Source organism: Aegilops tauschii, chromosome 2 (assembly GCF_002575655.3).
Source record: "Aegilops tauschii subsp. strangulata cultivar AL8/78 chromosome 2, Aet v6.0, whole genome shotgun sequence".
Classification (NCBI taxonomy): Eukaryota; Viridiplantae; Streptophyta; class Magnoliopsida; order Poales; family Poaceae; genus Aegilops; species Aegilops tauschii.
The window spans coordinates 620,733,456-620,748,328 of NC_053036.3; the positions used below are offsets into that span (position 1 = coordinate 620,733,456).

Below are 14,873 nucleotides of genomic sequence, written 5' to 3' on the forward strand. Positions count from 1 at the left end.
AGTCTATACTTTGCTTTTATACATGGATCCTCTCTCGGATTTCATGGCCTCGAGCCATTCTTCGGAATCCGGGCCCACCACCGCTTCTCCATAGCTCGTAGGTTCATTGTAGTCTAGCAACATGACTTCCAAGACAGGATCACGCATTACTCTGAAGTAGTACGCATCCTCGTCGTCCTACGAGGTTTGGTAGTGACTTGATCCGAAGTTTCATGATCACTATCATAAGCTTCCACTTCAATTGGTGTAGGTGCCACAGGAACAACTTCCTGTGCCCTGCTACACACTAGTTGAAGTGACGGTTCAATAACCTTATCAAGTCTCCACCATCCTCCCACTCAATTCTTTTGAGAGAAACTTTTCTTCGAGAAAGGACTCGTTTCTAGAAGCAATTACTTTTGCTTCCAGATCTGAAATAGGAGGTATACCCAACTGTTCTGGGTATTCTATGAAGATGCATTTATCCGCTTTGGGTTCGAGCTTATCAGCCTGAAACTTTTCACATAAGCATCGCAGCCCCAAACTTTTAAGAAACGACAACTTAGGTTTCTCTAAACAGTGTCGTCTCAACGGAATTGCGTGGTGCCCCTTTTAAAGTGAATGCGGTTATCTCTAATGCCTAACCCATAAACGATAGTGGTAATTCGATAAGAGACATCATGGTATGCACCATATCCAATAGGGTGCAGTTATGATGTTCGGACACACCATCACACTGTGGTGTTCCAGGCGGTATTAATTGTGAAACACTTTCCACAATGTCTTAATTGTGTGCCAAACTCGTAACTCAGATATCTCTATGATCATATCATAGACATTTTATCCTCTTGTCACGACGATCTTCAACTTCACTCTGAAATTACTTGAACCTTTCAATAATTCAGACTTGTGTTTCATCAAGTAAATATTCTCAGCATCTACTCAAATCATCTGTGAAGTAAGAACATATCGATATCCACTGCGTGCCTCAGCACTCACTGGACTGCACACATCAAATGTATTACTTCCAACAAGTTGCTCTCTTGTTCCATCTTACTGAAAACGAGGCCTTTCAGTCATCTTGCCCATGTGGTATGATTTGCATGTCTCAAGTGATTCAAAATCAAGTGAGTCCAAACGATCCATCTGCATGGAGTTTCTTCATGCATATATATACCAATAGACATGGTTCGCATGTCTCAATCTTTTCAAAAACGAGTGAGTCCAAAGATCCATCCACATGGAGCTTCTTCATGCGTTCTATACCAATATGACTCAAATGGCAGTGCCACAAGTATGTGGTACTATCATTACTATTTTATATCTTTTGGCACGAACATGTGTATCACTGCGATCGAGATTCATTTTAGGTGCAAGACCATTGAAGGTATTATTCAAATAAACAGAGTAACCATTATTCTCCTTAAATGAATAACCGTATTGCGATAAACATAATCCAATCATGTTTATGCTCAACGCAAGCACCAAATAACAATTATTTAACACCAATCTCGATGGTAGAGGGAGCATGTGATGCTTGATCACATCAACCTTGGAAACACTTCCAACACATATCGTCATCTCACCTTTAGCTAGTCTCCGTTTATTCCGCAGCTTTTATTTCGAGTTACTAACACTTAGCAACCGAACCGGTATCTAATACCCTGGTGCTGCTAGGAGTACTAGTAAAGTACACATTCATATAATGTATATCCAATATACTTCTGTCGACCTTGCCTGCCTTCTCATCTACCAAGTATCTAGGGTAGTTCTGCTTCAGTGACCGTTCCCCTCATTACAGAAGCACTTAGTCTCGGGTTCGGGTTCAACCTTGGGATTCTTCACTAGAGCAGCAAATGATTTGCTGTTTCATGAAGTATCCCTTTTGCCCTTACCCTTCTTGAAACTAGTGGTTTTACTAACCATCAACAATTGATGCTCCTATTTGATTTCTACTTTCGCGGTGTCAAACATTGCGAATAGCTCAAGGATCATCATATCTATCCCTGATATGTTATAGTTCATCACGAAGCTCTAATAACTTGGTGGCAGTGACTATGGAGAACCATCACTGTCTCATCTGGAAGATTAACTCCCACTCGATTCAAGCGATTGTGGTACTCAGACAATCTGAGCACATGCTCAACGATTGAGCTTTTCTCCCTTAGTTTGCAGGCTTAAGAAACTTGTCAGAGGTCTCATACGTCTTGACGTGGGCACTAGTCTGAAATCCCAATTTCAGTCTTCGGAGCATCTCATATGTTCTGCGACGTTTCAAAAACGTCTTTGGTGCCACAATTCTAAACCGTTAGCATTACGCACTGAACTATCACGTAGTCATCAAAACGTGTATGTCAGATGTTTCGTAACATCTACAGACGACGCTCGAGGTTCAGCACACCGAGCGGTGCCTTAAGGACATAAGCCTTCTGTGCAGTGATGAGGACAATCCTCAGTTTACGGACCCAGTCCGCATAATTGCTACAATCAACTTTCAACTAAATTTTCTCTAGGAACATATCTTAACCAGTAGAACTAAAGCGTAAGCTATGACATAATTTGCAAAGACCTTTTGACTATGTTCATGATAATTAAGTTCATCTGATTATTTAATGAACTCCCACTCAGATAGACATCCCTCTAGTCATCTAAGTGATACATGATCCGAGTCAAACTAGGCCGTGTCCGATCATCACGTGAGACGGACTAGTCATCATCGGTGAACATCTCCATGTTGATCGTATCTACTATACGACTCATGTTCGACCTTTCGGTCTCTTGTGTTCCGAGGCCATGTCTGTACATGCTAGGCTCGTCAAGTCAGCCTAAGTGTTTCGCATGTGTTCCGAGGCCATGTCTGTACATGCTAGGCTCGTTAACACCCGTTGTATTCGAACATTAGAATCTATCACACCCGATCATCACGTGGTGCTTCGAAACAACGAACCTTCGCAACGGTGCACAGTTAGGGGGAACACGTCTCTTGAAATTTTAGTGAGGGATCATCTTATTTATGCTACCGTCGTTTTAAGCAAATAAGATGTAAACATGACAAACATCACATGCAAATCATAAAGTGACATGATATGGCCAATATCATCTTGCGCCTTTTGATCTCCATCTTCGAGGCGCGGCATGATCACCTTTGTCACCGGCATGACACCATGATCTCCATCATCGTGTCTTCATGAAGTTGTCTCGCCAACTATTACTTCTACTACTATGGCTAATGGTTAGCAATAAAGTAAAGTAATTACATGGCGTTTTCATTGACACGCAGGTCATACAATAAATTCAGACAACTCCTATGACTCCTGCCGGTTGTCATACTCATCGACATGCAAGTCGTGATTCCTATTACAAGAACATGATCAATCTCATACATCACATATATCATTCATCACATCCTTTTGGCCATATCACATCACAAAGCATACCCATGCAAAAACAAGTTAGACGTCCTCTAATTGTTGTTGCATGTTTTACGTGGCTGCTATGGGATTCTAGCAAGAACGTTTCTTACCTACGCAAAAGCCACAACGTGATATGCCAATTTCTATTTACCCTTCATAAGGACCCTTTTCATCGAATCCGATCCGACTAAAGTGGGAGAGACAGACACCCGCTAGCCACCTTATGCAACTAGTGCATGTCAGTCGGTGGAACCTGTCTCACGTAAGAGTACGTGTAAGGTCGGTCCGGGCCGCTTCATCCCACGATGCCGCTGAATCAAGATAAGACTAGTAACGGCAAGTAAATTGACAAAATCGACGCCCACAACTACTTTGTGTTCTACTCGTGCATAGAAACTACGCATAGACCTAGCTCATGATGCCACTGTTGGGGAACGTAGCAGAAATTCAAAATTTTCTACGCATCACCAAGATCAATCTTGGAGTAATCTAGCAACGAGGGGAAGGGGAGTGCATCTACATACCATTGTAGATCGCGATGCGGAAGCGTTGCAAGAACGCGGATGAAGGAGTCGTACTCGTAGCGATTCAGATCGCGGTTGATTCCGATCTAAGCACCGAAGAACGGTGCCTCCGCGTTCAACACACGTGCAGCCCGGTGACGTCTCCCACGCCTTGATCCAGCAAGGAGAGAGGGAGAGGTTGGGGAAGACTCCGTCCAGCAGCAGCACGACGGCGTGGTGGTGATGAAGGAGCGTGGCAATCCTGCAGGGCTTCGCCAAGCACCGCGGGAGAGGAGGAGGGAGAGGGGTAGGGCTGCGCCAAAAGAGAGGAAGTCTCATGTGTATGGCAGCCCCAAAACCCCCACTATATATAGGGGAGGGGGAGGGGCTGCGCCCCCATCTAGGGTTCCCCCCCCCAAGGGGTGCGGCCAGCCCTAGATGGGACTTGGGGGTCGGCCAAAGGGGGAGAGAGGGGGGCGCCCCACTAGATGGGCCTTAGGACCATCTTAGCCTAGGGTTTCCCCCTTCCCCCCCTTCCTGCGCCCTAGGCCCCTTGTGGAGGCGCACCAGCCCACCTAGGGGCTGGTCCCTTCCCACACTTGGCCCACGTAGCCCTCTGGGGCCGGTGGCCCCACCTGGTGGACCCCCGGGACCCTCCCGGTGGTCCCGGTACGTTACCGATAGCATCCGAAACTTTTCCGGTGACCAAAACAGGACTTCCCATATATAAATCTTTACCTCCGGACCATTCCGGAACTCCTCGTGACGTCCGGGGTCTCATCCGGGACTCCGAACAACATTCGGCAACCACGTATATCTATTCCCTATAACCCTAGCGTCATCGAACCTTAAGTGTGTAGACCCTACGGGTTCGGGAACCATGCAGACATGACCGAGACGTTCTCCGGTCAATAACCAACAGCGGGATCTGGATACCCATGTTGGCTCCCACATGTTCCATGATGATCTCATCGGATGAACCACGATGTCGGGGATTCAATCAATCCCGTATACAATTCCCTTTGTCTAGCGGTATAGTACTTGCCCGAGATTCGATCGTCGGTATCCCGATACCTTGTTCAATCTCGTTACCGGCAAGTCTCTTTACTCGTTCCGTAACACATCATCCCGTGATCAACTCCTTGGTCACATTGTGCACATTATGATGATGTCCTACCGAGTGGGCCCAGAGATACCTCTCCGTTTACACGGAGTGACAAATCCCAGTCTCGATTCGTGCCAACCCAACAGACACTTTCGGAGATACCTGTAGTGCACCTTTATAGCCACCCAGTTACGTTGTGACGTTTGGTACACCCAAAGCATTCCTACGGTATCCGGGAGTTGCACAATCTCATGGTCTAAGGAAATGATACTTGACATTAGAAAAGCTCTTAGCAAACGAACTAAATGATCTTGTGCTAGGCTTAGGATTGGGTCTTGTCCATCACATCATTCTCCTAATGATGTGATCCCGTTATCAACGACATCCAATGTCCATGGTCAGGAAACCGTAACCATCTATTGATCAACGAGCTAGTCAACTAGAGGCTTACTAGGGACATGGTGTTGTCTATGTATCCACACATGTATCTGAGTTTCCTATCAATACAATTTTAGCATGGATAATAAACGATTATCATGAACAAGGAAATATAATAATAACCAATTTATTATTGCCTCTAGGGCATATTTCCAACACTAGGACGTGCGTCATGATATTGAAGAAGGATGGTGGGAACACCAGCTCGAAACTGACAAGACATTGCGCCACATCACTCCTTAGCCTTGGTATGATTTCTGGATCGATCACCTTCTGAGAGATTGCATTGAGGAATGCACATAGCTTCACAATGGCTAATCGGACGTTTTCCGGTAGAAGCCCCCTCAATGCAACCGGAAGCAGTTGCGTCATAATCACGTGGCAGTCATGAGACTTTAGGTTTTGGAACTTTTTCTCTGGCATATTTATTATTCCCTTTATATTCGACGAGAAGCCAGTCGGGACCTTCATACTGAGCAGGCATTCAAAGAAGATTTCTTTCTTTTCTTTCGTAAGAGCGTAGCTGGCAGGACCCTCATACTGCTTCGGAGGCATGCCGTCTTTTTCGTGCAAACGTTGCAGGTCCTCCCGTGCCTCAGGTGTATCTTTTGTCTTCCCATACACGCCCAAGAAGCCTAGCAGGTTCACGCAAAGGTTCTTCGTCACGTGCATCACGTCGATTGAAGAGCGGACCTCTAGCTCTTTCCAGTAGGGTAGGTCTCAAAATATAGATTTCTTCTTCCACATGGGTGCGTGTCCCTCAGCGTCATTCGAAACAGCTAGTCCGCCGGGACCCTTTCCAAAGATTACGTGTAAATCATTGACCATAGCAAGTACGTGATCACCGGTACGCATGGCGGGCTTCTTCCGGTGATCTGCCTCGCCTTTGAAATGCTTGCCTTTCTTTCGACATTGATGGTTGGTCGGAAGAAATCGACGATGGCCCAAGTACACATTCTTCCTGCATTTGTCCAGGTATATACTTTCAGTGTCATCTAAACAGTGCGTGCATGCGTGGTATCCCTTGTTTGTCTGTCCTGAAAGGTTACTGAGAGCGGGCCAATCGTTGATAGTTACAAACAGCAACGCGTGCAGGTTAAATTCCTCCTGTTTGTGCTCATCCCACGTACGTACACCGTTTCCATTCCACAACTGTAAAAGTCTTCAACTAATGGCCTTAGGTACACATCAATGTCGTTGCCGGGTTGCTTAGGGCCTTGGATGAGAACTGGCATCATAATGAACTTCCGCTTCATGCACATCCAAGGAGGAAGGTTATACATACATAGAGTCACGGGCCAGGTGCTGTGATTGCTGCTCTGCTCCCCGAAAGGATTAATGCCATCCGCGCTTAAACCAAACCATACGTTCCTTGGGTCAGCTGCAAACTCAGCCCAGTACTTTCTCTCGATTTTTCTCCATTGCGACCCGTCAGCGGGTGCTCTCAACTTCCCGTCTTTCTTACAGTCCTCACTGTGCCATCGCATCAACTTGGCATGCTCTTCGTTTCTGAACAGACGTTTCAACCGTGGTATTATAGGAGCATACCACATCACCTTCACAGGAACCCTCTTCCTGGGGGGCTGGCCGTCAACATCACCAGGGTCATCTCGTCTGATCTTATACCGCAATGCACCGCATACCGGGCATGCGTTCAGATCCTTGTACGCACCGCGGTAGAGGATGCAGTCATTAGGGCATGCATGTATCTTCTGCACCTCCAATCCTAGAGGGCATACGACCTTCTTTGCTGCGTATGTACTGTCGGGCAATTCGTTATCCTTTGGAAGCTTCTTCTTCAATATTTTCAATAGCTTCTCAAATCCTTTGTCAGGCACAGCATTCTCTGCCTTCCACTGCAGCAATTCCAGTACGGTACCGAGCTTTGTGTTGCCATCTTCGCAATTGGGGTACAACCCTTTTTTGTGATCCTCTAACATGCGATCGAACTTTAGCTTCTCCTTTTGACTTTCGCATTGCGTCCTTGCATCGACAATGACCCGGCGGAGATCATCATCATCGGGCACTGGTTCCTCTTGATCTTCAGCAGCTTCCCCCCTTGCAGCATCATTGGGCACATCGTCTGGTTCCTCTTGATCTTCAGCAGCTGCCCCCGTTGCAGCATCACCGTATTCAGGGGGCACATAGTTGTCATCATCCTCTTCTTCTTCGCCGTCTTCCATCATAACCCCTATTTCTCCGTGCCTCGTCCAAACATTATAGTGTGGCATGAAACCCTTGTAAAGCAGGTAGGTGTGAAGGATTTTCCGGTCAGAGTAAGACTTCGTATTCCCACATATAGGGCATGGACAACACATAAAACCATTCTGCTTGTTTGCCTCAGCCACTTCGAGAAAATCATGCACGCCCTTAATGTACTCAGAGGTGTGTCTGTCACCGTACATTCATTGCCGGTTCATCTGCGTGCATTATATATAATTAAGTGTGTCAAAAACCATTACAGAACATCATGAATAGATAATTAAGTGACCAAATTAACAGAAGTTCATCATCACATTAAAACCAAAGTACATACATAGTTCTCATCTAACAACATATATATAGCTCTCCAGAGCATCTAATTAATTAAATCATATATTGAAACTATGTAAAACATTTCAATGCGAAAACAAATGCGATCATAATCACAACCAAGGTAACAATTGATCCAACGGCATAATGATACCAAGCCTCGGTATGAATGACATATTTTCTAATCTTTCTAATCTTCAAGCGCATTGCATCCATCTTGATCTTGTGATCATCGACGACATCCGCAACATGCAACTCAAATATCATCTTCTCCTCCTCAATTTTTTTTATTTTTTCCTTCAAGTAATTGTTTTCTTCTTCAACTAAATTTAACCTCGACAATAGGGTCGGTTAGAATTTCCGGTTCAACCACCTCCTAGATAAATAAAATCTATGTCACGTTGGTCGGCATATTTGTCCTAAACCCTAAACCTCGTGCAAGGAGCAACAAACCCTAGACAGAAGGACCTCGTCAAACTCCAACACCGGCGACTAGTCCGGGTTGCCAGCCCATTGCCAGCGAACATACCCGGGAGAGGCGGGCGCCGCCCCATCAGATCGGACCCAGATCCAGATGGGAGGCCGCCCATGGCAGTCGGTAACTCCAGCCGCCGGACAGTACCACACCCATGCCGACCCCGTCTCCCATCGGCTCCCCACGTAAGATTCCGCCACCACCGGCCAAGGCCCAAGTCTCCGCCAACCACACACTGCTCCGCCTCCCCATGCCCGCGGCAAAGCCGCCGACCATCACCGCTATCAGCAGCAGCCGCCCCGCCGCGCCACGCCTAGCCCTCGCTACAAGGGACCACCGCGCCAGGTCCACCGGCACCACAGCCCGCCCCGCACGAACCACCGCCAACCGCGCCACCCGAAGCACAACCACCGGTCCACCGCACGAGCTCCATCCCGAACGCCAGCCCGCCATCGCAGCGCCCGCCCCGCGCCCCTGCTGGAGAGACCGACCCGCGCCACTCCCTTGCCCGCTAAGGAACAAGAGAGCCCCGCCGTGTTAATTTCTAAAGTCACGTGAGAATTTTCTCCTGTAGCACTACAATTCTCCCCGCTGCATCATTGCCATGTCTCGAATACACAACATTTCTTTTTGAATAAAAGAAGGGCTTCTCCTTCCGATTTCCATTAAGAGAAACCATATGGTTCGGTAAGGCCAACTCCGGCGCGCGACCCCATCCCGTCCGGGTGCGTCCGTTTGGGGTAGAACGGACGAATAACGCGGCCCAACGTGTGGCCCCAAACAGACAAATGTCCGGATTTCGTCCGTTTTCGACCCATTCACGGCCCAAACTTGCACCGAGTTTGGGGTGAAACGGACATCGCGCGGACGGGCTGGACGCACGCCCTTGTCCCCCCGTGGCCTGCCTGTCGGGGACACTAGCAGTCCATTCGCTTCCAATGCCTCACCCGCTCTCCCCCGCCCCACCCCACCGCCAGCGCCGCCACTATTCTCCGGCCGCCTCCTCACTGCTCACCCCCCCGACAATCCATACCAAACCACGTCTCGACATGGCCGCCACCACGCCCGCACTTTCGTAGGAGTTTTGGCCGTCGCTTGAAGGATATTTGGCCGTCGTCGTCGTAGCCGGTGCCAGATGGGATACGTCCGCCGGCGACGGATATGGACCACGTCAGCTTCCGTCGAGTGCTCCAGAGCGGCCAGTAGCCGGCCGCCAACCACCCCTGCTGCATCGAGGTGATCATCGCGGCCTCTTTGCCACCACGAACGCAAGGTGTTTGACACTTTGCCCACAAAGGTATGGACAGTGGAGATGGATTTTTCTTCCACCACTTCATTTATTCATCGGACGATTCGTCCTCGGATGATGAAGATCTTGTGGTGGTTGCACTGGTCGTTCACGACCACATTAAACGGCAGCTTCCTCGGTACAGGGGGTCAGTCCCTGGCCGTGCTCCCAACCTGAACCACAATAGGGAGAGAGGCCACGCCCTGCTCTATGCCGATTACTTTGCGAACACCCCGCTCTTCAAGCCGGATAAATTCCGTCATCGTTTTCGTATGGCAAGGCATGTGTTCAATCATATCCGAGAGGGAGTGGTTGCTCATGACCCATACTTCGAGTGCAAGACGGATGCCCCTTGGCAAGCTTGGATTCTCCTCTTACCAGAAATGCACTGCGGCCATCCGCATGCTTGCATATGGAATTCCAGGCAATCTGGTGGATGAGTATGTGCGTATGAGTGAGTTCACATGTCTGCTGTCACTGTACAACTTCTGCAAGGTCGTAATGGCAGTGTTTGGCCCTGAGTACTTGAGGCAGCCAAATGCCGCTGATACAAAGAGATTGTTGGCGAGCAACGCAGTTAGAGGCTTTTCAGGCATGCTTGGCAAGATAAATTGTATGCACTGGGAGTGGAAGAACTGTCCATTTGCTTGGTAGAGCCAGTACAAGGGGCATGTTAAAGCGTGCACTGTCATATTAGAAGCGGTGGCTTTGCAGGATCTTTGGATATGGCATTCTTTCTTCGACATGGCAGGTTCTCACAATGATATCAACGTGTTGCAGCGTTCTCCAGTCTTCGCAAGGCTTGTAGAAGGTCACTCCCCACCTGTCAACTTTGAGATCAACGGCCACCAGTACAACAAGGGATACTACCTAGCTGATGGTATATATTCTTAGTGGTCAACTTTTGTGAAGACAATCTCGAACCCCCAAGGTGAGAAGAGAAAGAGATTTGCCCAAATGCAAGAGAGTGCTAGAAAGGATGTGGAACGTGCTTTTGGTGTGCTTCAATCCCGATGGGGTATCTTTCGAAACCCTGCACTAACATGGGATGAAGGGAAGCTAGGTGATGACTGCTTGTGTGATCATGCACAACATGATCATTGAGGACGAGCGTGATAACAGCATCTTCGACCAAGGATTTGATTTTCAAGGTGAAAATGTTGAGCCCCTGCATTTTGAAGATCCAAATGAGTGTGCCAATAGATATATTGGTTCATTATGTTCATTCAAGACAATTTCGATTTGGTTGTAAAACTATTTTATTAGAGACAATTTCGATTGGGTTGTAAAACTATTTTTATTTCCAGACAATTAATATTTGAACGTGCAAACTTGTTTTTGAACATTGAAATATGAATATATGGGCATTTTTGGCCGTGGCAGACAGGATGGGGCCAAAGGATGCGTCCGCGCGCTGGGCGCACGGCCACCGCATCCCAAGACAGACCCGGACACGACCCATTGCCCTGCCCAAACGGACAAAATTCGGGCAAAACGGACGTCCGTTTGAGATCGCGCTGAAGTTGGCCTAAGAGGACACTCGAATACACAACATGGCAGTTCTCTCTGCCAGTAACATCGTCAAATCATGGCAATTCTCTAGTCGTGTGTAGGAGGAAGGGATGAGGACGTGTCTTCGTCGTTGGCGGGAACCTCCTCTCCCTATGCGTCAGTGGGCATCATGTCTGCCGTACGAGGGTCCAAATAAAACCAGGTTGCATGAGAGGCCTGGAGCGGCACACAGCCGAAATGCCTACTCATATCCTGCGGCTGTTCCCAACGCAGGCCCCACGCAGGAGCTTCCCGTGGACCAAAACAAACCAAGTGCACGCCATGCACGATGGACAGAAGAATGCCCTTGGCGAGTGGCGACCCCTAGCAGGGCTAGCACTGTCCAGGGGAGAGGGATGAGATGTCCAGAGGCAGTACATACCGCAGCCCAGGATATACCGGCAGAGGGACGCAAAAAATGGTTTTCTGTGTTACCTGGAATGACGCTGCCTATAAGTAGACGCTGCCCCCACAGTGCTGCTGCCAACTTCACCCTCTTCTGGTACCGCCACACTGGATAGCAAGGCTGCACTCCGCTGCCTCTGCAGTGGCCGGCCGACATGTCGGACGAATCGAGGATTGTCCCCCGGGAGCAGCTCCCGTCGAACGGCCTCCACCCGCTGCCGATGCCGGTGATCAACCTGGGCCACCTCACCCTTGAGCCCGCAATACGAGCTCGCGTGGTCCGAGATATCGCCAAGGCGTGCCAGGATCTCGGGAACTTCCAGGTATGCTCCTCGACAGCAATATTGCGCGACACCTTGGCATTATTTGATGAAAAGGGGTTTTCCCCCGCCCCCATTTTTATTAGAAACGAGGCACACACCTTGGCATTTGTTTTCCCTTTACATCAAGCAAGGAATGTGCGGTGTATGTGGAATATAACAGAGCACACAGGTGAGAATATAACAGAGCAGACAGGTGACTGAATGAGGAAATGACAATTGTCTAAAACTAGACGATATGGAGAAAGCAGAGAAGTTTAATGCCAATTTCACCTTCAGTAGTTCAGTATTCCTTAATATGACAATGATACTAGTTCAAGCTAACCAGAGTGCATTCCGCTTCATGTAAATCACCCTTGATCTGTACATTAGTTTTCGCTAATTCAGAAAAGATAACTGAAAGTGCCTACGCAGTCAATTTGTACAAGCACATACTTTCTCCATTATTTGTCTATACAGTTGATCAAAGTTGGAAACTTGTAACGAAGTCTAAGCCTACTCGTTAATGGCTGGTTACTATGGTATTGACCTTGCAGTAAAGGAAACAAAAACTTATTTGCTTTTGTGCATAAAAAATGCTCAACCATTAAGTTTCAAATATAAGCAATGTGAAGGTTCTCAAGGAACTACAAACATAAGTTGGAGAAAATAAAAGGATCCGTCAACATGCTTTTTCTTCTAATTAAGTGACTACTCCCTCACCCTAAAAAAAAGTAACTAGGAGTAGTACATAAGAGGATTACTTAAGCTACTGCCTTTACTGAACCCTTGTTGGTAAGCAAACAAAGAAATCCCACTTGCCTATCCAATCTCTGATGATTACAGGTTATAAACCATGGGGTCAGCCAATCTGTCATGGATGGTGCTGTTGAAGCAGCTTCAGATTTCTTCAAACTGCCAAGTGAGATAAAGGAAGAGTTTGCATCAGAGGACATCCGACAGCCTGTCAGATACCACACCAGCTCAAAGGATGGCATTAGTTTGTCACGGGCATTACTAAAGTTATATGCCCACCCCCTCAGTGATTGGATGCAATATTGGCCAGAAAAGCCACCAATCTACAGGTAAAAGACCTTCCTACAAAACCTTGTTACAATCTCGAACAACAGAGATAAATCTGTGTGGTCGTAAGAGCCGACATAACTCCTTTTTTTTGTTTACTGAAAGCAGGGATTGTATGGGAAATTTTGCAGTTGAAGTAAGGAGGGTGGCTTTGCAACTAATGGGAGCCATACTTGAAGGCCTAGGATTGGGTAAGGATTATGAGCATGACAAATTTGAGGAAGGATTGCAGCTGTTGTCAGTGAATCGCTACCCAAAAGAATCAGAAGGTGATTCGACGATAGGGCTGGCAGCACATTCTGATTATGGATTTCTTACCATTTTGCTCGCAAGCTCTCAGGGTCTGGAGGTTGTTGACCGCAACAGCGACAGTTGGAAGGTGGTTCCGCAACTCCCACATGCATTGCATGTCCACGTAGGAGACCCCATGGAAGTTCTGAGCAACGGCAAAATCAAGACTGTTGTGCACCGTGCTGTTCTGAATCCTAAAGAAGCCAGGGTCTCCATAGCTAGCATTCATGGTTTTGCACTTGACGAGAAAGTCTCCAGTGCCAAAGAGCTGGTAAATGAGCAAAATCCTGAAAAGTACAACGAGAGCAGTTTTAGTGACTTCCTAGATCATCTCACGAGCAATATGGACAAGAAGCCCAGGAACTTTCTAGAGAGCCTTAGGAAGTGATCTTAAGTTACTGAAATTGTTTTGTGTTGTCATGTTGTTTTTCTCTTTCATCCCACTAAAAGATACTCCCTCTGTAAACTAATATAAGAGTGTTTAGATCACTACGAGGGAGTAATGAGTCTGTATATTAGGTAAAGAAAAAATCACGCTGTAAAATTTATCCAGTAAGGCGTGTTAATTAACCAAGTGTCCATGGTACACATGAATGAAAGCTTGGTGCCTCATTTCTCGCTTTCCAATCTGTTAGCTCTAGAATGCGACGCCTACAAATTTCAGTTAGGAAGCAGTCGGTGCTTCAATTAGCAGGTTGTTGGAACACTTTCTCTGCAAGGTTGGACACCATAATGCACAATTTAACTGGTGAGAGGAACAGGGTTGCATTGCGGTTCCTCCATGGATGGTTTGGAAATGAAATCGAAATGGGGGAGGGGGACGAGGAGGAACCTGCCGAGCAAGCAATCCAAGGACCATGCCATCCACCGCAATCTTATACGGTCGAAGCCCGCCATGGCAACACCACCACAGCCCTCCATGCGCGCCCTCCGTGGCTCCGTCCACCTTCCTCACACAAGTCCAAGCCATCTCCAGACCACCTCCTCCTACTAGCCCGTGGCCGATATCGACGCGGCACCGGCGCCTCGAGTAGTGCCCTGCGACGGCGGCGGCCAGAGCCTGCGCCGAGGATGAAGGTGGGCATGGGCGGAGACGCGCAGCTCCGGCCGCGGAGCGCCGCCGGCACACAGGAAGGGCAAGGTCGCCGGTCACCACGCACCCCGCCGCGGCAATAGGTCCCGTCCCGAACCGGAACAAGAGCGCGGCGGTGGGGTGGTGGGTTGCGCCTCCGGCCCGTCTCCGGGGATGCCCTCGCGCACCGTGAGCCTCAAAGAGATCAGGGGCGGTGGCGGCGGCGCGGCAGGTGGGTCCAAGCGCGGCCGTCCGGTCAACTTGGGTTGGGCACGTCTCGCCTCCATACACGGAACGGCCCACCAGTAAACTTTACAGGCCTGTATAAGCGGGCCGTGCCGGGCCGACACGAGTGCCTCGCCTCGCGGCCCAAAAGACAGATGAACTAAATGGGCCAGCCCAGTTGGGCACGTGTGCCAGCCGTCTCACTTGCTTTTTG

At 48.3% G+C, this 14,873-nt stretch overlaps 2 protein-coding genes and 1 long non-coding RNA gene across 3 annotated transcripts; 2 read left to right on the forward strand and 1 right to left on the reverse strand.

Annotated features, from left to right (window-relative positions):
* The first annotated feature begins 10,078 nt into the window (after nt 1-10,078).
* On the forward strand, nt 10,079-10,627 carry LOC141041362 (uncharacterized). Its single transcript, XM_073507501.1, has 2 exons — nt 10,079-10,346; nt 10,485-10,627. The coding sequence occupies exons 1-2, from the start codon at nt 10,079-10,081 to the stop codon at nt 10,625-10,627; spliced, it is 411 nt and encodes a 136-aa protein (XP_073363602.1).
* Nucleotides 10,628-11,732: 1,105 nt separating this feature from the next.
* On the forward strand, nt 11,733-13,928 carry LOC109753588 (flavanone 3-dioxygenase 3). The gene is made up of 3 exons (XM_020312512.4): nt 11,733-12,012; nt 12,835-13,073; nt 13,180-13,928. Exons 1-3 carry the CDS (start codon nt 11,845-11,847, stop codon nt 13,748-13,750), a joined length of 978 nt encoding a protein of 325 aa, XP_020168101.1. The 5' UTR covers nt 11,733-11,844; the 3' UTR covers nt 13,751-13,928.
* LOC141041832 (uncharacterized) lies at nt 12,546-14,684 on the reverse strand. Its single transcript, XR_012203553.1, has 2 exons — nt 14,195-14,684; nt 12,546-13,649 (listed from the first exon to the last, which is right to left on the reverse strand). It is a non-coding gene; the product is annotated as an uncharacterized lncRNA (long non-coding RNA).
* Nucleotides 14,685-14,873: the final 189 nt, after the last annotated feature.